General features: G+C 35.8%; 2 protein-coding genes and 1 pseudogene across 5 annotated transcripts; all 3 read right to left on the bottom strand.

The window, feature by feature from the left end:
* Positions 1-4434: 4434 nt before the first annotated feature.
* Positions 4435-24186, bottom strand: LOC100701614 (granzyme B). Of its 4 annotated transcripts, none has more exons than XM_019351393.2 (5): positions 24034-24186; positions 5901-6048; positions 5676-5817; positions 4803-5072; positions 4435-4711 (listed from the first exon to the last, which is right to left on the bottom strand). In XM_019351393.2, the coding sequence occupies exons 1-5, from the start codon at positions 24089-24091 to the stop codon at positions 4544-4546; spliced, it is 786 nt and encodes a 261-aa protein (XP_019206938.1). In that variant the 5' UTR covers positions 24092-24186; the 3' UTR covers positions 4435-4543. The 4 variants fall into 4 exon arrangements, with proteins under 4 accessions (XP_019206938.1, XP_013123562.1, XP_003460500.1 ...); XM_013268108.3 differs by lacking the exon at positions 24034-24186 and adding an exon at positions 6124-6282 and having other exon boundaries at positions 5901-6069; XM_003460452.5 differs by lacking the exon at positions 24034-24186 and adding an exon at positions 6124-6273.
* Positions 8526-11236, bottom strand: LOC100712441 (duodenase-1). Its single transcript, XM_025902998.1, has 6 exons — positions 11224-11236; positions 9861-9887; positions 9672-9753; positions 9452-9587; positions 9023-9286; positions 8526-8944 (listed from the first exon to the last, which is right to left on the bottom strand). The coding sequence occupies exons 1-6, from the start codon at positions 11234-11236 to the stop codon at positions 8780-8782; spliced, it is 687 nt and encodes a 228-aa protein (XP_025758783.1). The 3' UTR covers positions 8526-8779.
* LOC112843838 (uncharacterized) lies at positions 12074-14388 on the bottom strand (annotated as a pseudogene).
* Positions 24187-25862: the final 1676 nt, after the last annotated feature.

Below are 25862 nucleotides of genomic sequence, written 5' to 3'. Positions count from 1 at the left end.
ATGATTATCATCGTTCTTATTTTGTTCTTATAACCACATCCTTTATTCGGTGTATGTGTGCACTTCATTTGGAACCTTGGTGTTATCGTGCTTATCATAACTGCACAGTACCTCATCAGTCTTAACCACACTGGTTATTTTATGAGTTTGACCTTATCACTGTCTCACGGACTCCTTCATTATGAATTGTTTTTTACGTCACTTTCTGCCCCCTGATTTGATTCATTCTGTGTCTTTTTGACCTCTTCTTCTTCTATAATCACTAATCAAGTCAGATTGATTAAATCAGTACCAACAGACTTTTCAATTCTTTTATAGAAACCAAAGTCTGTCAGAATGATCAATTGGTTGTTCTCTCTGAATTACTTTCTTTCAGCCTTACTTTGTTCTTACTAGGCTACTGTAGACCTGCTTCTCTTCACAGTTTGTAACTAAGTGTTTTATGAGTGGTTTATATGTCACTGATATCGCTGAATGTTATGTGTTTCAAAGTAAGTTACGGTTAATCACATAACATTTTTAAGCAACGCACTAATGTAAATGTTGAATAGCACCTGGACTGGTTCTCACACAGCACTTTTCTACTCTACTTGAGCACTCACAGCACTTTAAACAACATACCTCATTCACCCATTCATACTAATTCACACAGGCACTTTTTATCTATGCTTAAGTGCTGTTTACACTCTGATGGATACATCTGGGAGTAACTTGGGTCTGGTATCTTGCCCAAATATATTTGGCATGCAGCGTGCTATTCACTAAATTCAGTAATCACATTACTGTTACAATGATGTAAGTTCTGGCATTGCAAAGGTTCTGAACTTATCGGCATGAATGTCGAATGGAAAGATATCTTTTTCTTAATGCACACTTGCACTGCAATCACAGAAAAGCTATTCTGAGGTGACTACACCTGTAGTATCACTTCTTGTAAGACAAACTTTTCGTGCCCTCTTTTCCAGGCAAACTTAGATATCAGATTAGATAGTGACAATTTTAAACCCACGGATACAAGAGCGGTACAGCTGCAGTTCTATTTTTTTAATCTCAGCTTTTGAATGCTGTTTTCGAAACCTTATGCCCTTTTGGATACTGCTGACCAACAAATCATAAATGAATAATACAAAGGAAACAAAGGTATATTTTTATGTAGCTCAAAGCTCACTGAAATACTTTACATTCACTGTGACAAAGTATAACTGAACCACAGAAACCACAGATAACAAATTTCATGCAGAACATCAATGTTCTCACAATCACAGTGACGACAGTGAAATATAAAACTATAAGCTTACTGCTGAATAGTAGTAAGGGGGAAAACCTTAATATATTTACATGCTTATATGTTATGTTATGTCCTAAGTAAATTTAAAGATTAACATTTTTCACTTCAGTATTTGGTGCTAGTATGAAAGAGAGATACCGCTTCTGACTTTACTGACTTCAGAGTGACTTTGTGTTGACCTCACATGTCACAAAGCCACTGGAGAGATTGGCTCTTAATGAAGTTTTGCACTACCTCACATTATAAACCCTTTATTATGGGCCTCTGACATGATGGGCCAAGACAAACAAGCTGGAAATTGTTTGTTTGGTGACCTGGATGAACTGCTTCAGGCAGGAAGAGCGTGTGATGATTGCGTGATATAAGATAAGGTGTCTTATACCATGGTCTGCAAAGCTTGAAACACTTTCATAGCATTAGCTGACAAGAATGTGATGAGTTCAGCAAATGTTGTTAGATCAAAGCTGTTGTTTTTCTTTTGCTCCACTTTCTTTGGTTCCCTTTCACACTGCTACAACTAGATGACTAAGAGAAACCACAGCTTCAGTCTTCAGGTTTTACCACCTTTTCTTTTGCATGTTTTATGGTGGCATGTGCAAGTAATTTCTTAATTCCTGACTGCCAGCAGTGTGTGTGTGTGTGTGTGTGTGTGTGTGTGTGTGTGTGTGTTTAAAAAATGCATACACTTGACTAACTGGTGATACATTTGACTGGTGTGAAGACGTTAGTGTGGTTGTTTGTTAAATGGGAAAGGAATATTAAAAGAGGCAAAATGGAATTTGTGAATCAGAGATGTGTATATAATTTCCACACGATATGCACAAAGAAGACAGATTTTGGAAGCCTGCAAAAAAAGAATAATTATCTATTATTTTATATATTTATTGTACAGTTGTCAGTCTATCAGTATGTCATTTACCATAGTAATATAGTAAATGTGATGCAACTGACAGATACTTAATCTATTATCTCTGTTTTATTAGTTATTTAATTCTCCATTTATATGAATTTGTGTTCTCTGATACTTTTACTGCATTGTTTTAATTAATTTTAATCCATGTTAGGTCTCCTTCTCTAAGTTTTTATGCATGCTACTACATGTGCAGTTGCACCAAAAAACACAACACAAAAAAGCATTGTTCTTTAATGCAGATATGTGATGTACAACCACAGTTGTACATAACCAAAAAAGCAGAAAGGCAAGCAGAGAGGATCTCATAAACCCGTATTTTATTCACAATAGAGCACAAAAATATACGAAATGTTTTAACTGAGAAAATGCAGCAGTTTGAGAAAAAGAAAATGTCATTTGAATTTTATGGCATCAAATATTTTCACAAGCAAGAGAGTGTGTGGAGGTCATAATTATTTATCTAATTATTAGCAACAGTAGACTAACAAGATGTTAACAGTAGCTTTATATTAAAGGTTGTAAACTGTCTGTGAAAAAAACCCAATCTTGCTTCATGTTGGTGGTTTTCACTTTACAATAATGAAGCAGTCATCTTATTGCCCTTGAAAGCTATAAAGCTATCCACCAAGCTATTAACTGGGTATCTGGGAATTTTCTTCTTATTTCTTCTTATTAAATGCATCTTAACTGTTTTTAGTTAAGAGGAAGAAATCAATCTACACCTGCAGTGGGCTCTGTAATAACACAAAAACAGTACAGAGAAGCCCCAGTTTATACCCAGAAACTTCTCTCCTTAAGGAAATAGTGCTAACTACCTACCACCCTGATCTCAGACCAAATACACACATTTCTTGTTTATCACGCAAACTTTCTGGTAAAACACTGTCCCCTAGTGGTAAAAAAGGTCTTTTTAATTTACCAAAATCCCACTGCAAGAGCAAACTGATGCCATCGTGGTCCCATAAAATGTGTATGTTACAATTTTCAGTGTTTTTATTCATTATTACTGTGTTTTCCTCCATTACACTGATATCTATTCAAGCAATGGGTAACTGGTCCATCTAGGAAGTCACTTAAATTAGCTGTTTAAGGAAGCAACATCAGATGTTAACGTTCACACCTTAGAGCTGAACTTCATTACACAATGCCATACCTGTTCCATTTAAGGGTGGCATTGTGCTTGAGTGAAGGTTTAGCAAGTGGGTTCTTTATTCCAACGCTGCCTTACACCCTTGTATGTGAGGTTTGCATGTTCTCCCTGTACCTGTGTGGTTTTCCTCCCAGAGTCAAAAAGACAACAGTATTAGATCATAGATGTGAAGGAGAAAAAATGCTTGAAGTGTATAAAATAAAGCGCTGTGTGAATATATGGCTCTCTTAATTTTTTTTGACAACATAATAAAAAATAAGGCACTGACTATATAGTTTCACATCCATCCAACTGGCATCCATGAATGATAAATAATTTAATTATGGACGGCCAGAGTTGTGTACCTGAGATGACCATATAAGGGATGTTTCCTCTCGATGACATCATAAACCTCCAAGGGTAGAAATAATCTGAAATGAAGTGTGTGGAGCAATCTGACGCCTGAACTTTGGGCTCCAAATGATTATTTGTATACAAAATGACTTTTGTCGTGTTTAATACGAGGGTCACTATTGACACATTATATCCACATATTCACATTCACACATTATATGTTATTTGAAATTGAATTGGTGTCTGGATTTTGGTTTCTTTTTCATAAATAACAGCATGCACAGTATAAACTGATGTAAAATAAAATGTGCCAAAAGTCTACTAAATACAGGAAATTAATTCATGAATTATCAAAATTTTATGAAGTCACTCGACCTCCCAATAGCCACGTACAATTCTGATGTCAAACAAAACTATACATTTTTTTTTAATTTATTTGTTCTGATGACATTTTTATCTCATGATATGGACTGAGGACTTTGTGCCATGGTGAATTGCCTGTCCATGTTTGCAGTATCGGGCAGGCTTTAGTAAAATGAGATTAAATTGACCTGCATATGACTGTTTATGAGCTTTCTGACTTGTCAGTGGATCTTAGTTCTCATTAGTTTATATAATACAACCAACGAACCACAGGAAAACCTTCTTTAACTTTTTTCATACATTATACTAACTTGCGCACTTCAAAGCTACTATGTGACTGATCTCTTTGTAAGCTTGACAATGAAAGAGTCATCAGCAGTTTTTTTAAAAGGCCCTTTAATGTTAGATATTGCAGAATTTAAGCAGTTTACACAGCTCACATATCACTTGCCCAACAGTCTTACAATACACCCACAACACCATTGAAAATACTTTTTTACCCTTTGCATTTTTTTTTCTTGAGAATATCTGTGATCCAAGGAAGAAATTGTGATATATCTGTATAGACGTTTGGGACATCTGGATATTTACAACTATTGTTGTTGTTAAAGGAAACAATGCCAACAGCCAACTTGTTACATATGAGAGGACCACCAGAATCACCCTGTGAGGAAGAAATATCAGTTATTAATTTGTTTTTGTTTGATAATTTTGATGTTTACACTATGTTTGATAAATCATATGAAAAAAATTACCTGACAGATTCCACTCTTTGCTTTGTATCCACCGGCGCAAATAACATTTTTTAAAGTTATTCCCCACAGCTTCTGACACTTGTCCTTGTTAATGATGGGAACATTTAACACTTGCAGCTCATTAACATAACCAGATCGGTGTTTACCAGGTTCTGTGGGCCCCCATCCAGCTACACTGCAGATCTTGTTTTCCTTCAGGTTTAGTTTTTGAATTGGAAGTTCAATTAGCTTAACTGGTTTTTTGTCACCCAGGGGAACTTTCTTAGACAGCTGGAAAGATAAAAACAAAAACAAACAAAAAAAAAACACAGAAAATAATAGTGATTATTATTGATATCAGTTATGAACATGTCAGATTTGTGTGTATTTAAGGTTCTCCAGTATTTGTCTTTGCATGTCTCCCAAGACATGAAAGTGCGTGCACTTGCATAAAGCAAATTACTCTACAATACTATCATTATCACAAGCGTATTTAGATGTATTAGTATATCTATTAATGTGTCATATGTTTATTATTGTTACAGCAAATTAAGAAAAAGTGCTTCTTTGTTTTGTTGTGGAACTAGAAGTCATTTCATGTATTACAATTGTTGCTGTTTTTTGGTTTGTTTGTTTTTTACCTGTACTACAAACAAATGTGCTTTGATTGGTTGAAGCTAAAAGAAAGTCATATAATTTTTGAATGGTTTGATTATAAATGCTGGCAGAAAGTGCCAGAAAATGTTTCTCTGAATGATTTAGGGTTTTTTGCTGTTCTTTTAATTTTATTTCTTTTATATTTTCCTCCCTGTATTAACTATTTTAATTATTGATTGATTCATAAGAACGTCTGATATCCTTTGTGAAGCTGAGACTGAATAGATGAATACTTACTTTGAGAAGCATGATGTCATTCCCATTTGTAACATTCTTGAAGGCAGGGTGTCTGCAGATCATTTTTACTCCATATCTCATTTTCTTATCTGCCTTCCTGAGATCATGAGTGCCCAGAACAACACTTAAGGATTTAGGATTCCTGCAGGAATGATTGAAAAACAAAATAATTATTTATATTTACATGAATGTGACATTGCTTGAAGAGTATCGGTGGTTACTCACTCAATAGGACAGTGTGCAGCAGTCATTACAAAGTCTTTACTGACAAGGAATCCTCCACATTTGTGTTCAGTGTTGTTTTGTACTGATGCCATATACTGCATGGACTTTTCCTCAGCCTTTTTGCCATTTATGATTTCACTTCCCAGTGCTGAAAATAAATGAAGAAAAACTGAGAGTAATATATTTTTTGCATAACTTTAAGAAAAATATTTTGCAATCTTACCATTTTGTATGAGGCATGTCACAGCTGTGACTAGAAAACACTTCTGTAGAGCGTGCATGATGCGTGGAAGTCAAGTAAAAAGTAAAATGTCGTTGTTTAGGGGGCAGTTTGCCTGCTTTATGCATCACCTTGCAATGTTTCTGTGGCTTTCATCAACACTTCATATCAGTCACTCCTCCCACATCTATGTTTCATTTATCTCCACTAAACATGTGATTTCTTTATTTTTTCTGTTAAATGAACTTGAACTAACTAATTGAAGCAAATTAGTTTAAATTTAATGAATTTTGAATTAATATCAGTATCTCTCTCTCTCTCTCTATATATATATATATATATATATTTAGATATATAGATAGATATATCTATCTATATATATATATATGTATTGTAGAACCAAGCAAAGGTGTGAAACACCAAAGAGCACCAAAACCTGTGAAAACTGTGAGTCACTGAAACCACATTTTTCAGCTACACCTTCACAGTCGCATGTCAGATGTTAAAGTAGTGTTTCTACAGTATACCACTGTTAAAATGCATGAAAACATGAAATAAGTGTGTTGTCAAAAAAGTATGTAGATTACTATAACTAACTGAGCAGGACTCCAACTTAATGTAAATGGATATATGTATGTATAGAAATACTCTTACTGTACACTGTACAGTGTTTTTAAATACTAAATCCATATATTTATAAAAACACTACAAATTTATGCAAGTCTTACTACATGATTACTCTCCTCATATCTAGCAGAGGACATCAGTTTTCAAGTCAAATCTAGTGACTTTATTGTGATTTCAACCATGTGCAGTGGTACAGTACACGGTGAAGTGAGACGATGTTCCTCCAAGACCAGGGTGCTACACATAATACATAACAGAGAATCAACACAGCACTACATATAGTGAAAGTGTGCAAAAATTGAAAAAACAAACAAACAAAAAAACCCAAACAAAGACAGTGCAACACCAGACAGAACAGAAGACACAAGAGGGTGCAGACACAGCAGTGCAACAGAAAAGTGCAACAATGACAGTTGATTAAATAAGTCTTGTAACATTACTACAGTTTGCTCTCTCTATCAAGCCTCTTTCCTGTTATTTCCTGCTAGTATATTACATTTGAATGTGTAGTTGTTTCTAGAAGTTTGAGATGAACAGCTGAAGCACTTCAAAAATGGACACATAGTGCAGCAAGTACACATTTTAGAGATTTATTTATTATTTATTTATTTATTTATTTCACTTCCTAGTGCCCAAGAAGAAATGTAGAAAATTTGAGAGAGAATATTTTCACAAAATATTTTGAAATCTTACATTTTTTTATAAGACATGTCATAGCCTGAAGAGAAGAAGAGAAGAGCAGAAACTCCCTCAGAGTGTGCATGACGCATAGAAGTCAAGTAAAATGTAATTGTTTTAAGGGGGCAGTTTGCCAGTTTTATGCATCACCTTGCAATCTGTAAGTGGTTTTCATTTAACACTTACCATCTTTCTCTCCTCTCAAACTTTTGTTGCACATTTATCTCCTCTGAATGCACACGTGTCTGCATATGTGTGTGTTGAAGGTGTGAAACATGTCTTAGCATCAAAAATCATCATCATTTTTACAATTACAGATGTTAAAGTAGTGCAGTGACAGTATCTTACTGTTGAATTTGACCAGCATGAAGAAACTATGTGCAATGACAATAAAGTTGAATTCTAAACTGTGTTTTCTAAAATAAAAAAAAATAAAAAAAAAAATATATAGGTTGCTGTCTTGATGCGTACTCAATCTTCCAGGTTAAGAAATCCTAAAAAGTCATTAACATGCAGATTGTCATGTCCATTGATCAATGGCCATTAGTACCATTGATAGAGAGTTTGGCAGTCACAGCATTGTAAGATGCTCAAAGATGATCTGTCACCATCTGACAAGGCTGTGATTGCCCAACCCTCTGCAGCAGAGTTGTCTGGATACTATTGGAGTTCCTCTGCTCTTTAACCATCACAGGGAGCATATGCTGATTATTTGGTGGAAAGCCTTCGTCCTAAGGACATGAACAGGCAAAGCACAGCAAATAATGGATGGATTGGATTGCATTTATATAGCGCTTTTTCTAGGCACCCAAAGCGCTTTACAATTCCACTATTCATTCACTCTCACATTCACACACTGGTGGAGGCAAGCTACAGTTGTAGCCACAGCTCCCCTGGGACTGACAGAAGCGAGGCTGCCATATCGCGCCATCGGCCCCTCTGGCCAACACCAGTAGGTGGTAGGGTAAAGTGTCTTGCCCAAGGACACAACGACCAAGACAGAGAGAGCAGGGGGATCGAACCGGCAACCTTCCGGTTACAGATGAGCTTCCCAATCCCCTGAGCCATGGTCCCCCAAAATATAGACACATAGCACATAATGCAGTTTTAGTTATATATTTATTCTCGTTTAAGTCTGCTGTAATACACTGATGAGTTTCACATTATGTTTAAAGCTCTGTCTGGAGTGATTTAAAATGCTCCCCACTATCTCTAAAGATGACAAAAATAATTGTTTTATTTGGATTTTTTTAAAATAGCAGTAATCAGCTGTCTCATTCTGTAGTTATGGATATTGCAAATGACGGAGCTTTTATTATTATTTGTGTCAACGTCCACAATATAATTCAAACATTTAGCAAGTCTTTTTACTGAGAATGTCTTTAATCCAGGGCAGGAATTTTGAAATGTCTGTATAGATGTTGGGGACATCAGGATAGTCACATTTATTGCTGTTGTTAAAGGAAACAATACCAACTGCCATCTTCTTGTCACATACCAGAGGACCCCCAGAATCACCCTGTGAGAAAAAAAAACCATCTTTATTTGATTTTGTTTAACAATTATGATGTTTACACTATAGTTAAAATAAAAATACCTGACAGATTCCTTTATTTTTGTAGTATCCTCCTGCGCAGATAACATTATCAGGAATATTATTTTGCCAAGTCCTCTTACACTTCTCCAGGTTAACGATGGGAACATCCACCACTTGCAAGCTATCAACAGTTTCACCACCACTTTCTGTGGCTCCCCATCCAGCGACTGTGCAGGTTTTGTTTTCTTTTAGGTTTATTTGTTGAGTTGGAAGTTGAAATGGTTTAATTCGTCTTTTTTTGTCCAGGTAAACTTCCTCAGACAGCTGGAGACAAAAAGAAGAACTAAATCAAATCAAAAATCTTCAAATTTTCTGATTACTCAGTGCTGATGAATTGAGATCTCCAAATATATCATACATATCATATCAACATATAATATTGTAATAAATGAGTTGATAAATACTGAAATTAAAGAGTTATCTACTTACTTTGAAAAGCATGATATTATTTCCAAATTTAACATTGTTGTAAGAAGGGTGCTTGCACTTCTTTTTTATTTGATATACCATGGTCTTCTCAGCTTTCTTGAGATTGTGGGTGCCCAGAACAACATTTCCAGGTTTCCTGCATTGATAATAATTAAGAAGTCTGCAGATATATTCATATTTAGGTGATGAACAGGTTCCTTGTAGGATCTTGGTAACTTACCGATCATCACAGTGTGCAGCAGTCAATACAAAGTCTTCACTGACAAGGAATCCTCCACATACGTGTCCTATCCTGTCTTGCACTGATGCCATATACACACTGTTAGACTTTTCATTTCCACTTTACGGTAACATTACTGGCGTCACTGTTGCCAGCGTCATACCGTGACGCCGTATTACTGTAGCTTACCGTTCTGCAGGATGATACCGTTTTTTGCTGTTGTGGTATAATACTCTTGGACAAATTATGGTAACGCACCGTAGCTCTTTTTTACGGTATCACACTGGCGTCACTGTCGCCAGTGAGATACCGTTATGTTGTAAATTAGGGGAGACCGGGGATAGTTGTAACGTGGGTCAGTTGTAACACTTCCAATTTCTCCAATCAGGGCTAAGTTTCAAATGATGTGATTCATCCTGTGCATGCCCAATTCAGTTCTGCCATCACATGTGAAAAATCAGCACATTTTGTCAAACACAGACAATTTAACATGAAAAAAAGTAATTTGTATGCCAAAAAGTAAGTTTTTCTACTTTATTTCAATTTCTAATAGCATTATCTGCTTATCTGCATTATCTGCTTTAAACTCATCAAACTTAAATTATGTTATTTGTATGTCTATGGGGATATATTCTGTGTAGGTCTTTAGTGCTAATGTTTTAGCCGTTGGCTGTAATATTAGCTAGTTCATGGCTATAGGAGTCTGGGTCAGTTGTAACAATAATGCAGATGTTACAACTTATCACACTATTACTTTAACTTATATTAAACAAGTTGGGGCAACGACATCAGCAGAGAGAGGTTCACTGGTCGCCTTTGTATGTAGAATAGAATAGAATAGAATTCAACTTTATTGTCATTGCACATGTCACAGGTACAGGGCAAAGAAATGCAGTTTGCATCCATCCAGAAAGTGCTTTAGTCGTGATATAGATATATTACAATATAAATTAGCAATAATAGAGATGTGTAAGTATATTACAGAAATGTGCGGTTAAAATTAACCAAAATTAATGAAATATTCAGTTGCAGAAAATTCCATCATCTGTCTTTTTGGGGGGGTTGGAATATACTCAAAAGCTAGATTTCTGCATTGTGTCACACACACATAGCTACATAAATGGCTCTATGTGCGTTGAATAAAAAAGATTACATGTTAATGTTTTGTCAGTACCCTTATTTCATTGTGTTACATTTCACCCCAGGATATGTTACAACTAACCCAGACTATGGGGTTAATTGTAACATTTCACTCTTTGTGTTTGAGACCATACCATGCAATGGGTAATTGTGCTGCAGAGAAAATGTCTGCACTATTTAATAGCAGAGACATGTAAATACTTTGCATTAAATTTTCAATCCACTACCTTAAAAGAGCTCCAATTTACAGACAGAAATGTCAAAAATGTTACAACTATCCCTGGTCTCCCCTACGTCAACAAAGTAACATCATACTGTGATTAAGAAATTGGAATACTACCGTTTATTCACGGTATGTCACTGTAAGCCCACTACAAGGTAATAAACTGCAATATATTTACCAGTAACTTACCGTTATCACGCATCATCAGTACCAAAAATATTCATCTCTGCTAGAGGATACCGTGTCCCAACATGCGGTCATTTACTGTTAAATTACGGTAAATTACGATGTGTTAAAGGAAACAGTAACATACTGTAAGAGACTGGAGGGTTAAAAAAAAAATTGTATTGTATTAAGAAAAGGTACCATTTATTTATTTATATTTATATAAAAACATATATATATACACACACTATTGATCGATTGATCGATTAGATAGATAGATATAATTCATGTGCTTTACACCACTTTTTATTTCTGTTCTGATTTTCCTCTGCTGAAATACACATTTCCAAAATCAAAAACTGAAAAGAACTGAACACATATTTTGATTGAGGAAGCATTTGTTTTTACTAAACCATTTAACCCATGTATTTCCTCAGATGGTTGTACAAACAATAATGATATTATGTCATATCCATATCATAAAGGCCAACATATGCTCAAGTGATGAGTTTTCTTAGTTATATTTTGTAGGGTCTTAAACCTACACTGTGAAGTGCCTTGGCATTCATTTTGTTGGCACCATACAAATAAACTGAATTGTAATGAATAGAATATCAAGCCCCAAACTTCTGCCTTTATATACACTTTATCCAAAATACTGGCTCACACCACCAAATCAATGCACAAAGCAGGGTCCACAACGACATGGATGAGCATGTGTGGTGTGAAGGAACTTGACTGACCTGCACTGAACCCTGACCTTGCTTTGTGGACTGAGTTCATTGATTTGTAGGGTGAGCCAATACATGTGACAACTAAAGTGTAAGTAGCTGAAATAATTTTTAACAAACGGGTAAAAGAAGGGAAAAAAAATCAAAACTGTTGCACTTAAAAAACCTGTTGGACAGAGACAGCGTCTTGTAAGATGGTGAGAGAGCTTGTCTTCATTGTTGTTCACCTCGTGTAAATGTCCAGAAAGCATGGGCCATGGATCATCTGTGGAGACACAGGTAACAACACATTGTTCACTTAAATTATACAAGAAATTCACTAAAAATGGCAACAGCAGTTACCTAATTTGAAGTTTTCCACTCAAATTCAGTAAGCCGCTGGAGGAAAGTTGTGACATGAAGGTTAATGCGAACAACCTTTCGCTTCACAGTGGTCCCAGTCTTTCTGCTTGTCCCAACCTTGGAGGTACATTTTGTTCCCTCTTCAGGGTTTATCCTTACAAAAAACCTTAAAGCATGCCACAATAAATAGTAACATACAGTAACATTGAGTTGTGATTTGAAATAATGACCTACTTAGGGATAATTTATTCATCATCTATCACAATTAGCTGACTGTTCAAACATAGCTCTGAATCAGTTCCAATGTTGCACACGCTGACTCCTGGTATTCCAGGTTCAATACATAGAATGAACCAAAGAAGACATCGCATCAGCAAAGGTGTTCTCTTTGTCCAGCTCAACAATTACACGGCCCTCTGCACTCACCCTCCAGCAGGTGGCGGTCATTGAACTTTGTCCTTAAATGTATAGGGGCAACATTGTCATTATGCAACACAAAATAATTTCAATACTTCACTTCTTCACACTGTCTAGATAATCAAAAAGCAAATATCTACGTACAGTTAATTATTAATGGCCTTATGTACATAAGTCCGTTTTAACATATTAGAATTGTACATAATTGGGAATTATTCTGCACATTAAACACACCTAACAAAGAGTCAGCCCAGTTAAATTACCGGAGATGAATCAACTGTATGGTTATTTTGGAGTTTATAGTTTGTGCTGCTGTTAAACTTTACAGTATTGACTTCAGTATTTCTGCTGTTGGTGTAGCTAGACTACCATGTTGATCAGTAATATGTAATGTGAAATTTGATATTGTTACTTTGCTGGATTCACTGAGACACATGTCCAACAACCTTGGTTTATAAAGGAAATAACAGAAATGTGAGCTAAATAAACAGAGACTGGATACCTGTCTGCCAAACAGAAACTGTAATATGGTCTAATCAGTTCTATTTCAAAAATGACTTCTTACCAAGCATGATCAGCCTTGGGGTGATTGGCAGGTTGCTCTCTGCTTCAAGGGATATCCTGGTAGATGTTTCCTGCCAGAAAAAGGACCAAGACATTTTATGTAACAAAAAAAACAGGACAGCAAGCAACAGCATTAAACCTAGAGCTGTATTAAAGAAGCTTACATCTGCTAAGACAAAGAGGGAGTCTTCATCTTCCTTGTAATACTTCATCATGAGAAGTATGGCTGCTGTGCCAATCTTGTTGTTGGTCAAAACTTCCTCACTTTCTATCTGCTGAAAAAGTGTCCTTATACCAAGGTTCCATTTGAGCTTCTGGCTGGAGAAATAGTTAACAATCCTTCTGCCTTTGGTGATGAGGGCCTGACTTAAGCGCTCACTGATATCGATGCCTGTGAGTTTGTGAAAGTGGTTCAAAAGACCTTTCCGAGTAAACAAGAATGGCCACTGCCCCTGAATTTCAGCTATTGAAAGTGAGGGACAACTGTTGATAAGCTGCCGCTGAGAAATATATGTGAGGCACATGAAGTCATCCACATCAGGTCTCTCCACAGCTCCAGGTCCTTGTGAATTAAAAATTGTTAACAGGATGTGTTTCTTTTCCTCTAAAGAAGCTGGCGTTTCCCCCTCAGGAAGTTCAACTGGCTGCCAATTAATACAACCATAGCTATCAACAAGGCATCTAACTTTTTTAGGTGAGGTTGCATTACTGTTGGGACTGCAGTCTTCCTCATTCCTGGTTCCTGGTTTGTTTGACGAAGTCTATGTGTTGTATTATCTCGATTAACATGTTCAACTCTAGATTTGATGCTTCTTAGTAGTGAATAATGTCCACAACCCAGTCTTTCTCCCTTTTCAGTAAAATCTGCAAATGTTCGAGGGTATCTGTTTACAATGATTTTAGCAACTTCTTCACAAGATGCACGTTTAAGGTTCCTGCAGTGAACTTGCATGGCCTCCACAACAATTCTAACCATACTTCTCCTGTCCTCTGGATGAGCTCTGTCTCCTCTTGCAGCAGTCGGAGTGGAAATCTTTCCCAAGGAATCTGTAAGTGTGAGACCCAAGAGCTGGAGTAATGGTTGTACATAGTGGTGGACGTGGAGGAGGAGGGGTGAGGTGGATGGCTTGATGTTTCAGCTGATGCAACAGGGCAAGGCTCCAGAGTAATGGTGTCATTCAGGTTCTTTGGTCTGTTGCCATCTAAAAAAATAAATAAATAAAGATCATCGGAAAAGCTACCTTAAAAAGCTACTATGTCAACAAATATGTCCTCACTAAAAGATGAACCCTTCAAGTGTGTGAATGTGTGCGTGAATGGGTGGATGACTGGATGTGTAAAGCGCTTTGGGGTCTTTAGGGACTAGTAAAGCGCTATACAAATACAGGCCATTTACCATTTACCATTTCAATTAGGATTGAGTAGTAACGGCAAGGCAGTTTTTGGGGACCTTGTCTGAAGATGAAAAGAAGCAATCCCAGGATTGCAAAAGAACTACAAACTCAAGGTCTTGCATTGAAAAGACCTTGAGTCAATATATTTTACAGTATGTCACAATTTCAAACCCTTAGTTGTACCACTACCAATGAAAGGTTAATGGTGTTAGATTTAGTGTCTACTTTTGTTTATGTTTTCCGTGTTAAGTATCTACCAGACAATGTGAGCCCCAAAACGCTCTTCAATATTATACTGTCAAAGTACATGTGTAGTATGGTGAAGAGAAAAAAAAGCTAATCAAGCTAATCAGTGACATATGAGTCTATGAGTGACCTTCAAATCATAGACTCAAGTCTATAATTTGTACAGAACCTACACAAACCTTTAAATGCAAGAAGCAGTTTACGTATTTGAATTGGTGTGAGAAAGGGTTTGAGATCTTCCGCCTCCACAAACAAAAGATCGCTTTTTTGTTGTACACCAATAATGTCCGTCAGATGTTCTACAATGCAGATTATTTTCTCTCTGTCTAGTGTCGGCAGGAGGCTTGTGAGTTCCTCTTCAATTTCCATCCCTGAAAGAGAATTAAGAGGAAACTGAATGGCGTAGGGAGACAACAAAAAGGCCTGCCATGTTATAAAGTGGTAGTGGGTAATAATCCATCAGACTGTCAGCATTTACACACACTCTTCTTTCTGTAGGGCAACGCAAGCAGTGAAGTCCAAGGTCAATGAGGAGTACTGAGTGATGCAACTCGAGCATAAAGTACAATTCAGAATCGTTAACAAGTATAACAGCTATCTTCCCAAAAACCAAGCCATCATCAGTGTCATCTACAATGGAAACATAGCCTTTCACATACTTGGTACCTTTGTAGACAACTGCTGACACATCCAAAGTTTGCCACAGCTTCTTGAATTTCATTTCATTCATTCATTTCATTTATTTGTTCATTTCAGGCACAACAAAATACATATGTTGAACATAAAGTGCACAAAACAAAAAAAAAAACAAACAAAAATTACCTGAAAAGGAGTGGGATGAAGAAAACTTATTAAATCCCACCCCTATACTCACTCATCAACAAAAACAATAAGCTTCCCACAGCTACGCCCATCGTTGCAAAGCATCATACATATACATACGTACATATATATCTACACACACATGGACATATATGTACATACATACACGCACACTTTTTTTTTTTTTTTTTTTGAATATATACCAGCAATGGTAAGAGAAAAGACATTACAGAGCACACTAACACCATTATTGAGTATACTGTGACCAGACCAACTGTTTGTAGAGGAATTTAAATCTATGAATATTTTTGCATTGTTTCAGTTGTAAACTCAGACTGTTCCAGATTTTCACACCACATACAGACACACAAAAACCTTTACGGGTTGTTCGAATTCTGGGTAATTTGAATTTTCCGAAGCCTCTCACATTATAACCTCTTTCTCGAATTTCAAATATAGTTTGTAAATTTGCAGGTAGAAGTTTATTAAAAGCTTTGTATAAGATTATGGTTGTATTGTAATTAACCAGATCCTGGAATTTAAGTAACTTTGCCTGAAGAAAGAGTTTGTGAGTATGATCTAGATAACCAGCCTTGTGAATAATACGCAGTGCTCGTTTCTGTACTGTAACTAATGGATTAGTTGTATTTTTATATGTGTTTCCCCACACTTCCACACAATATGTGAAATATGGAAGAACCAGAGTACAGTACAGAGTACGAAGTGCATCTTTATCAAGGTATGGTTTCACTTTGTTCAAAACTGCGAGGCTTCTGGAAATTTTGGTTTTTATATGTCTGACGTGGGGTTTCCATGAAATTTTGTTATCAATTATGACTCCCAAAAATTTGTTTTCACTCACATTATCAATTGGTACACCTTCAATGATGATTGGTAATTCTATATTATATTTTAAATTACCAAAAAACATTGCTTTAGTTTTACTTATATTTAATGATAATTTATTTATATCCATCCATTTTTTAATTAATTTTAGCTCCCTGTTTACGGTCATTACAAGATCAGTATAACCATCGCTGCTGAAAAATATGTTGGTGTCATCTGCGAACAGTATGAGTTTAAGTACTTGAGAAACATCAAAAATATCATTTATGTACACATTGAAAAGTTTTGGTCCCAACACTGACCCTTGGGGAACACCACATGTAATACCAAGTTTCTCTGAATGGTAATGCCCTATGCTAACATATTGTTCCCGACCCGTTAGGTAACTTTTTAACCAGTTACCAGCTTTCCCTCGAATACCATATCTTTCCAATTTATCCAATAAAATTGAGTGATTGATTGTGTCAAAGGCCTTTTTGAGATCAACAAAAATACCAACTGCATATTTGTTTTTATCCAGTGCATTAGTAATTTCTTCTACTGCCTCAATTATCGCCATTGAATGAGAGTGTTGTAAAGATGAGGATTCTAATCACTTGTTTCTCCAATGATTTGAACTATAGGTGGAAACATTTGGCCCACTGAGAGGTAGGACTGCAGTAACTGATGCCGTTCAGTCTTGCATAAGTTGACAAAGTTATGCACTGTTCTTGTACATGCTTTGAAATACGAGTGCTTGCTCTCAAACCTAAGGGTCCACAAACGAATGAGTGGTCCAAAGTGAAGGATAAGCTCTGCATAATGTAACAAATAGTGATGTTTTGCTTTTAAAGCTTTGTCAGGAAACCTACTGTGTCTCAGGTATATATAGTCCTCTATGAAAAAAGTTCTTGATTGATTTTGTCCACTTCTGCTTGTGGAATATTAAATGAAGACAGTTTGTCAGACAGTATTGCAAGAACATTGTGCATTGCACAGCTGAGAAGATCCTGAAATTCCTCTATGATGCTCTGTATAGTGCTGGTTGGTAAGAGCATTTTAGCCTGCATTACACAAAGCCAACTGTCTTCTAATAGATTAACTGTGTCCTGTCCTTGTATTATGGCAAATTCCCCAATTTCTTGTTGCCTTGACTGCTGAACTGTCTACTTATGTTTTCGAGAAATACGGCTGGAAAATCATGTTCGGACACTGAAGTATTTAGAGCAATCTTCAAATGGACATAATACTTTTTTCCCGTCTTTGATGTGAAATCTGAGATGGGCACAGAGTTGTAAAGTTTTGTGCAGCATACCCACATCCAGGAACTTGACAGCTGAGGTCACCCGTGAACTTCTCTCAGTGGTCTCCCTTCTTGTTCTGTGATTCCTATGCATATGTGAATGAAAGACAGAAAATGTTCTGAAAGTGGCAGGACAGTTCTCAGTTCCACAAGAAAGCCTGTAGTTAGCTACATGTTTGTGGCTTTTAACATGCAAACTGAACAATATAAATTTGTGTGCACGGAAGCCACAAAATTTACAAATACACATAGTTGCAAAAAGTTCAATGACCAATTGCCTTTCCTAAATGACATGTGCAATGCAAAAAAAAAAAAGAAAAAAAAAGAAAAATAAGAGTATTGTCAATAGGGACCAATTCCCAGTTTTTACATGATCAAAATTATTAACAAAAGGCTTCAATAAACAGAAAATGTGTGCTGACAAAAGACAAGAGAGCAGTGCACAAAAATGAAAAGATATTTGAGCTCGACGCTTTAATGGGTTTATCCTGACTAAGTCAGCACTCCGCACCGTACAGGTAGTACAAACACACCTGAAAACACTGACCAGCTAACAGCTTTAAGCATTTGGGCGCAACCTCGGTAGTTCACCGATTCACCTGTTGCAAATGTCCAAGTTTCTATCAAGTCTCATAAATCCATCGGCAACTATTACCTAACTAGTCTTTTGAGTCTCCACATTCATAGATATTGATATTTTGTCTTAGCATTTGAATGAAAATAACCTGGCAGGGTAGCTTAAAAGTCAAAACAAACAGTAATAAGTCTGTGAAGATTCTCAGTCATCCAGGTCATCGAAAACAGTAATAAGAACACGTTTCTGACTTCTCTCGAATAAGTGAAAAAACACTTACCGTCAGAGTGATTAGCTGGTGTCAATCCAACTTTAATGTTTCCCATGTCAGTCAGTTTTAGGGAAAAAGTGTTAAGTTTAGTTGTTTCATTTACTTTTGAGATAATCCCGCATGGACGAGAAATTTGGAGTCTAGCAGAGTTGTCACGAATAGCATACGATCTTCAGATATAATCCAATCAACCATGCATTTAACCTGACTGATCTCCATCCAGTTACCTCTGACTACTTCTAAGTTGCACATGTTAACGGTCCGTAAATTGTCTCTGTTGTTCTTCCACCATCTCATCATCACTCTGTGCTGCAGCGAACTGGATCTGTGGCACAGAATAGTTGATGGTCATGTTGTTCTCCTGCTTTGCAGCTTTGTTTGAGTCTGAATTGCGTCTTAAACGTGCAAAACTAAGAAAAGCAGATCAATATTTTCTTCTTCTTGTTATTTAATGGTGGTTGGCAACCAGCGAAAGGAGCATTAGCCGCCGCCTCGATCAATATCTTCTATCCCCATTGTTGTTTTAAAAGTGTGCGCCATACGTCACGTTTTACGTCAGGTAAAGGTGTGGTCTCGACTATCGCTCTCCCATTGAGTTGTGTAACCAGTGCTACACACACCTGTCGCATAACACGCTTTAAAAACACAACCCAACGTGCTGAACATGAACAAACAAAAACACCCGTGTTACATTATCATGTATATCCAGGACATCTCTTCTGAACCAAGATGAAGTGGTGCTACAAGGAGAGTGCATTTTATAGCAGTCTGGCCTGCCACAAAATGCACCGCTAAAAATACAGTTTCTGCTTGTCCCAGAATTTATTAAATTTGAGAGTGAAGTTGTAGGACTGATGCTGGTTAGTGGTGTAGGTTTCATGGATGTGACACCTGAACTTGTGTAAAATGACCACCAGAGCATATTCCGAGACTTCTGGTTAGTTCACTGTAGTTAGGCAGAGGTGTCTTAAAAGTACCACCTTACAGAAAAAATGAAGTTCCCGTATAAAAAAGAATAAGAAGAGAAAATAGCTACACCCTGCTAAATGAAGTAACTTTTAAACATTACTCTAAATGTAACATATAGAAAGGAAATCAGTCTAAGTATACGTTACCTACATTGGCCCCCGTTTTAGTATATATTAGTATAGAAGTATACTTGAAATGAACTTTTGGATGTACTTTTTGTTCACTATAACTGTACTAGCATAATGTCCTTTCCAGTCTATAAGAGTATACTTAAAATATACTCTACTCTAACACAATACTAAACTTACAAGTATACTATTGATTTACTTTTTAGTTTATATTTGGCTTACTTCTGGTTGAAACATAGTAATTAAAATCCAGTTGAAACATATTTTTCACATGTAACAAATCACTCCATTCCCCAGACAGTCAGATAATAATTCCAAATATCAGAAGGCTTCCTTTGCAGAGAACTACACTCATAGATCACGTACCAGAATTATATTGCAAACAGGTGAGAAAATGATTTGACAGTTGAGGTTTATTAACTATTAACCCTTTTCACTCATGGTTTAAACATTTTTTTTTATCCCACTTACTCTGTTCAGAAGGTAAAAGACATTACACAAGAATTTGTGACAAATTCTTGTTTAAAACATCAATTATTTGTTTCATAGTTGTTTTAATTTTACAGTTAAAGCACTGCAATGCTTGCTGGGTATTTCGTTGTACTTCTTAGTAAACCTCAGGTATACTTCAAATACTTCAAATAGTGTAGCTGCAACTTACTCCTTAAGTTAAAAATGATGCTGTATATTGTAGTTTATATGTTATACTACTCTCACAATGAATTGCATTTTATGGTAATACACTCTGAATGAGGATTTAGGTAATTACTCTTAGATCTACAGTAGAAAACAACAGAAATCCAGATGGTGTAATAGTATAATCTCAGTAACATCACCAATTGTTACATTTGCTGTATTTTACAGCTGTTTCCATGAGTACGGTGAGTTACCGTAAAAATAATGTAATCTCATGGAATTTTCCCACAATTACTTGCAAATTACAGTACTAAACTGCAAACATCCTTTAGAGTTTTTTACTGTTGATTTTGCAGTACTAAGCTATGGAAATTACTGCAAAGGCTAACAGTGCAGCATTGGACTCTTCTTGGCAAAATGAAATTTGTGAATCAGAGATGTGTATATAATTTCCACACGATATGCACAAAGAAGACAGATTTTGGAAGCCTGCAAAAAAAGAATAATTATCTATTATTTTATATATTTATTGTACAGTTGTCAGTCTATCAGTATGTCATTTACCATAGTAATATAGTAAATGTGATGCAACTGACAGATACTTAATCTATTATCTCTGTTTCATTAGTTATTTAATTCTCCATTTATATGAATTTGTGTTCTCTGATACTTTTACTGCATTGTTTTAATTAATTTTAATCCATGTTAGGTCTCCTTCTCTAAGTTTTTATGCATCCTACTACATGTGCAGTTGCACCAAAAAACACAACACAAAAAAGCATTGTTCTTTAATGCAGATCTGTGATGTACAACCACAGTTGTACATAACCAAAAAAGCAGAAAGGCAAGCAGAGAGGATCTCATAAACCCGTATTTTTTTCACAAAAGAGCACAAACAGTACAAAATCTTTTAACTAAGAAAATGCACCAGTTTGCGAAAAAGAAAATGTCATTTGAATTTTATGGCGGTACACATTTCCATAAGCAAGAGAGTGTGTGGAGGTCATAATTATTTATCTAATTATTAGCAACAGCAGACTAACAAGATGTTAACAGTAGCTTTATATTAAAGGTTGTAAACTGTCTGTGAAAGAAAACAATCTTGCTTCATTTTGGTGGTGGTCACCTTACAATAATGAAGCAGTCATCTCATTGCCCTTGAAAGCTATAAAGCTATCCACCAAGCTATTAACTGGGGATCTGGGAATTTTCCTCTTATTAAGTGCATGCTGTTGTAACTGTCTTTAGTTAAGAGGAAGAAATCAATCTACACCTGCAGTTTATCACTGGGCTGTGTTAAAACACAAAAACAGTACAGAGAAGCCCCAGTTTATACCCAGAAACTTCTTCCTGTAAGGAAATAGTGCTAACTACCTACCACCCTGATCTCAGACCAAATACACACATTTCTTGTTTATCACTCAAACTTTCTGTTAAAACACCGTCCCCTAGTGGTGAAGGTGAGAGTTAAATATCAGATGTCAACGTTCACACCGTAGAGCTGAACTTCATTACATAATGCAATACCTGTTAAATTTCAAGACTGTATACTGTACATTTCCATTTGAGGGTGGCATTGTGCTTGAGTTGAAGGGTTAGCAAGTTCCAACCCTGCCTTACACCCTTATATGTGAGGTTTGCATGTTCTCCCTGTACCTGTGTGGTTTTCCTCCCAGAGTCAAAAAGACAACAGTATTAGATCATAGATGTGAAGGAGAAAAAATGTTTGAAGTGTATAAAATGAAGTGCTGTGTGAATATATGGTTCTCTTATATTTTTAACAACATAATAAAAAATATGGCACTGACTATATAATTTCACACCAATGTAACTTTCTGACTTGTCAGTGGATCTTAGTTCTCATTAGTTTATGTAATACAACCAACAAATGACAAGAAAACCTTTAACTTTTTTCGTACATTATACTAACTTGCCCTTTAATGTCAGATATTGCTGAATTTAAGCAGTTTACACAGCTCACATATCACTTGCCCAACAGTCTTACAATACACCCACAATACCATTGAAAATATTTTTCAACCTTTGCATTTTTTTTTCTTGAGAATATCTGTGATCCAAGGAAGAAATTGTGATATATCTGTATAGACGTTTGGGACATTTGGATATTTACAGCCATTGTTGTTGTTAAAGGAAACAATGCCAACAGCCAACTTGTTACATACGAGAGGACCACCAGAATCACCCTGTGAGGAAGAAATATCAATTATTAATTTGTTTTTCTTCAATAATTTTGATGTTTATACTATGTTTGATAATTCAAATGAAAAAAATTACCTGACAGATTCCACTCTTTGCTTTGTATCCACCGGCGCAAATAACATTTTTTAAAGTTCTTCCCCACAGCTTCTGACACTCGTCCTTGTTAATGATGGGAACATTTAACACTTGCAGCTCATTAACAGATCGGTGTTTACCAGGTTCTGTGGGTCCCCATCCAGCTACACTGCAGATCTTGTTTTCCTTCAGGTTTAGTTTTTGAATTGGAAGTTGAATTAGCTTAACTGGTTTTTTGTCACCCAGGGGAACTTTCTTAGACAGCTGGAAAGATAAAATCAAAAACCAAAAATAAATGATTAAAATTGATATCAGTTGTGAACATGTCAGATTTGTGTGTTTTTAAGGTTCTCCAGTATTTGTCTTTGCATGTTTCTCAATCTATGATAGTGCGTGCACAAATGTGGGTAGGAACTTGCATAAAGCAAATTACTCTACAATACTATCATTATCACAAGCGTATTTAGATGTATTAATATATCTATATTAATATATTAAAATATATTAATATATCGTTACAGCAAATTAAGAAAAAGTGCTTGTTTGTTTTGTTGTCTAACTAGAAGTCATTTCATGTATTACTATTGTTGCTGTTGTTTGTACGTACACTACAACAAAATGTGCTTTGATTGGTTGAAGCTTAAAGAAAATCATATAATGGTTTGACTCTAAATGCTGGCAGAAAGTGCCAGAAAATGTTTCTCTGAATGACTTAGTTTTTTTTTTTGTTCTAGTAATTTTGTTTATTTTATTTATTCATTCATTTTTATTTTTTTTTATTTTCCTCCCTGTATTAACTATTTTAATTATTGATTGATTCACAAGAACGTCTGATATCCTTTGTGACACTGAGGCTGAATAGATGAATACTTACTTTGAGAAGCATGATGTCATTCCCATCTTCAACATTCTTGAAGGCAGGGTGTTTGCAGATCATTTTAACTCCATATCTCATTTTCTTACCTGCCTTCTTGAGATCATGGGTGCCCAGAACAACACTTAAGGATTTAAGCTTCCTACATGAATAATGAATGAGAAACCAAAATAATTATTTATATTTAGATGATCGTGACATGCTTTTGGTGGTTACTCACTTAACAGCACAATGCGCAGCAGTCATTACAAAGTCTTCACTGACAAGGAATCCTCCACATCTGTGTTCAGTGTTGTTTTGTACTGATGCCATATACTGCATGAACTTTTCCTTTGCCTTTTGGCCTTTTATGATTTCACTTCCCGGTGCTGAAAATAAATGAAGAAAAATTGAGAGAAACACATTTTTTGCATAAGTTTAAGAAAAATATTTTGCAATCTTACCATTTTGTATGAGGCATGTCACAACTGTGAATAGAAGACACTTCTGTAGAGCGTGCATGATGCGTGGAAGTCAAGTAAAATGTCGTTGTTTAGGGGGCAGTTTGCCTGCTTTATGCATCACCTTGCGATCTTTCTGTGGCTTTCATCAACACTTCCTATCAGTCACTCCTCCCACATCTATGTTTCATTTATCTCCACTAAACATGTGATTTCTTTGGTATTATTTTTTCTCTTACATGAACTTGAACTAACTAACGAACCAAATTAGTTTAAATGTAATGAATTTTAAATTTATATCTATCTATCTATATATATATATCTATATATATATATATAGATATATATATATATATATGTATATGTTGTAAAACCAAGCAAAGGTGTGAAACACCAAAGAGCACCAAAACCTGTGAAAACTGTGAGTCATTGAAACCACATTTTCCAGCTACACCTTCACAGTCGCATGTCAGATGTTAAAGTACTGTTTCAATAGTATACCACTGTTAAAATGCATGAAAACATGAAATAAGTGTGTTGTCAAAAAAATATGTAGATTACTATAACTAACTGAGCAGGACTCCAACTTAATGTAAATGGATATATGTATGTATAGAAATACTCTTACTGTACACTGTACAGTGTTTTTAAATACTAAATCCATATATTTATAAAAACGCTACAAATTTATGCAAGTCTTACTACATGATTACTCTCCTCATATCTAGCAGAGGGCAACAGTTTTCAAGTCAAATCTAGTGGCTTTATTGTGATTTCAACCATGTGCAGTGGTACAGTACACGGTGAAGTGAGACGATGTTCCTCCAAGACCAGGGTGCTACACATAATACATAACAGAGAATCAACACAGCACTACATATAGTGAAAGTGTGCAAAAATTGCAAAAAAAACAAACAAACAAAAAAACCCAAACAAAGACAGTGCAACACCAGACAGGACAGAAGACACAAGAGGGTGCAGACACAACAGTGCAACAGAAAAGTGCAACAGTGACAGTTGATTAAATAAGTCTTGTAACATTACTACAGTTTGCTCTCTCTATCAAGCCTCTTTCCTGTTATTTCCTGCCAGTATATTACATTTGAATGTGTAGTTGTTTCTAGAAGTTTGAGATGAACAGCTGAAGCACTTCAAAAATGGACACATAGGGCAGTAAGTACACATTTTAGAGATTTATTTATTATTTATTTATTTATTTATTTCACTTCCTAGTGCCCAAGAAGAAATGTAGAAAATTTGAGAGAGAATATTTTCACAACATATTTTGAAGTTTTACAATTTTTTTTTATAAGGCATGTCATAGCCTGAAGAGAAGAGCAGAAAATTCCTCAGAGTCAAGTAAAATGTAATCATTTTAAGGGGGGCAGTTTGCCAGTTTTATGCATCACCTTGCAATCTGTAAGTGGTTTTCATTTAACACTTTCTATCTTTCTGTCAAGGTTTTGTTGCACATTTATCTCTGCTAAATGCACACATGTGTGTATGTATGTGTGTGTGTGTGTTGAAGGTGTGAAACATGTCTTAGCATCAAAAATCATCATTTTTACAATCACAGATGTTAAAGTAGTGCAGTGACAGTATCTTACTGTTGAATTTGACCAGCATGAAGAAACTATGTTGATAGAAGAAACTATCAATGGCAATTGGTACCATTGTTAGAGAGTTTGGCAGTCACAGCATTGTAAGATGCTCAAAGATGTTCTATCACCATCTGACAAGGCTGTGATTGCCCAACCCTCTCCAGCAGAGTTGTCTGGATACTATTGGAGTTCCTTTGCTCTTTCACCATCACAGGGAGCATACTGTGATTT

The sequence above is a fragment of the Oreochromis niloticus genome, linkage group LG23 (assembly GCF_001858045.2).
Source record: "Oreochromis niloticus isolate F11D_XX linkage group LG23, O_niloticus_UMD_NMBU, whole genome shotgun sequence".
Taxonomy (NCBI): Eukaryota; Metazoa; Chordata; class Actinopteri; order Cichliformes; family Cichlidae; genus Oreochromis; species Oreochromis niloticus.
This window is presented reverse-complemented; position numbering and strand designations above follow the sequence as displayed.

Excerpts from the sequence above, each read along its gene's own strand:
- LOC100701614 (XM_013268108.3), bottom strand. The coding sequence starts at position 6,181 with ATGCACGCTCTACAGAAGTGTTTTCTAGTCACAGCTGTGACATGCCTC. Across the intron at positions 6,070-6,123 it reads GACATGCCTCATACAAAATG|TTTTTCTTCATTTATTTTCA; the intron begins GTAAGATTGCAA and ends TATTACTCTCAG. Across the intron at positions 4,712-4,802 it reads CAAAGAGTGGAATCTGTCAG|GGTGATTCTGGTGGTCCTCT; the intron begins GTAATTTTTTTC and ends TCTTCCTCACAG.
- LOC100712441 (XM_025902998.1), bottom strand. Across the intron at positions 9,754-9,860 it reads CGGTATCATCCTGCAGAACG|TGCAAGACAGGATAGGACAC; the intron begins GTAAGCTACAGT and ends ATATGGCATCAG. Across the intron at positions 9,287-9,451 it reads ATAATATCATGCTTTTCAAA|CTGTCTGAGGAAGTTTACCT; the intron begins GTAAGTAGATAA and ends TTTTGTCTCCAG.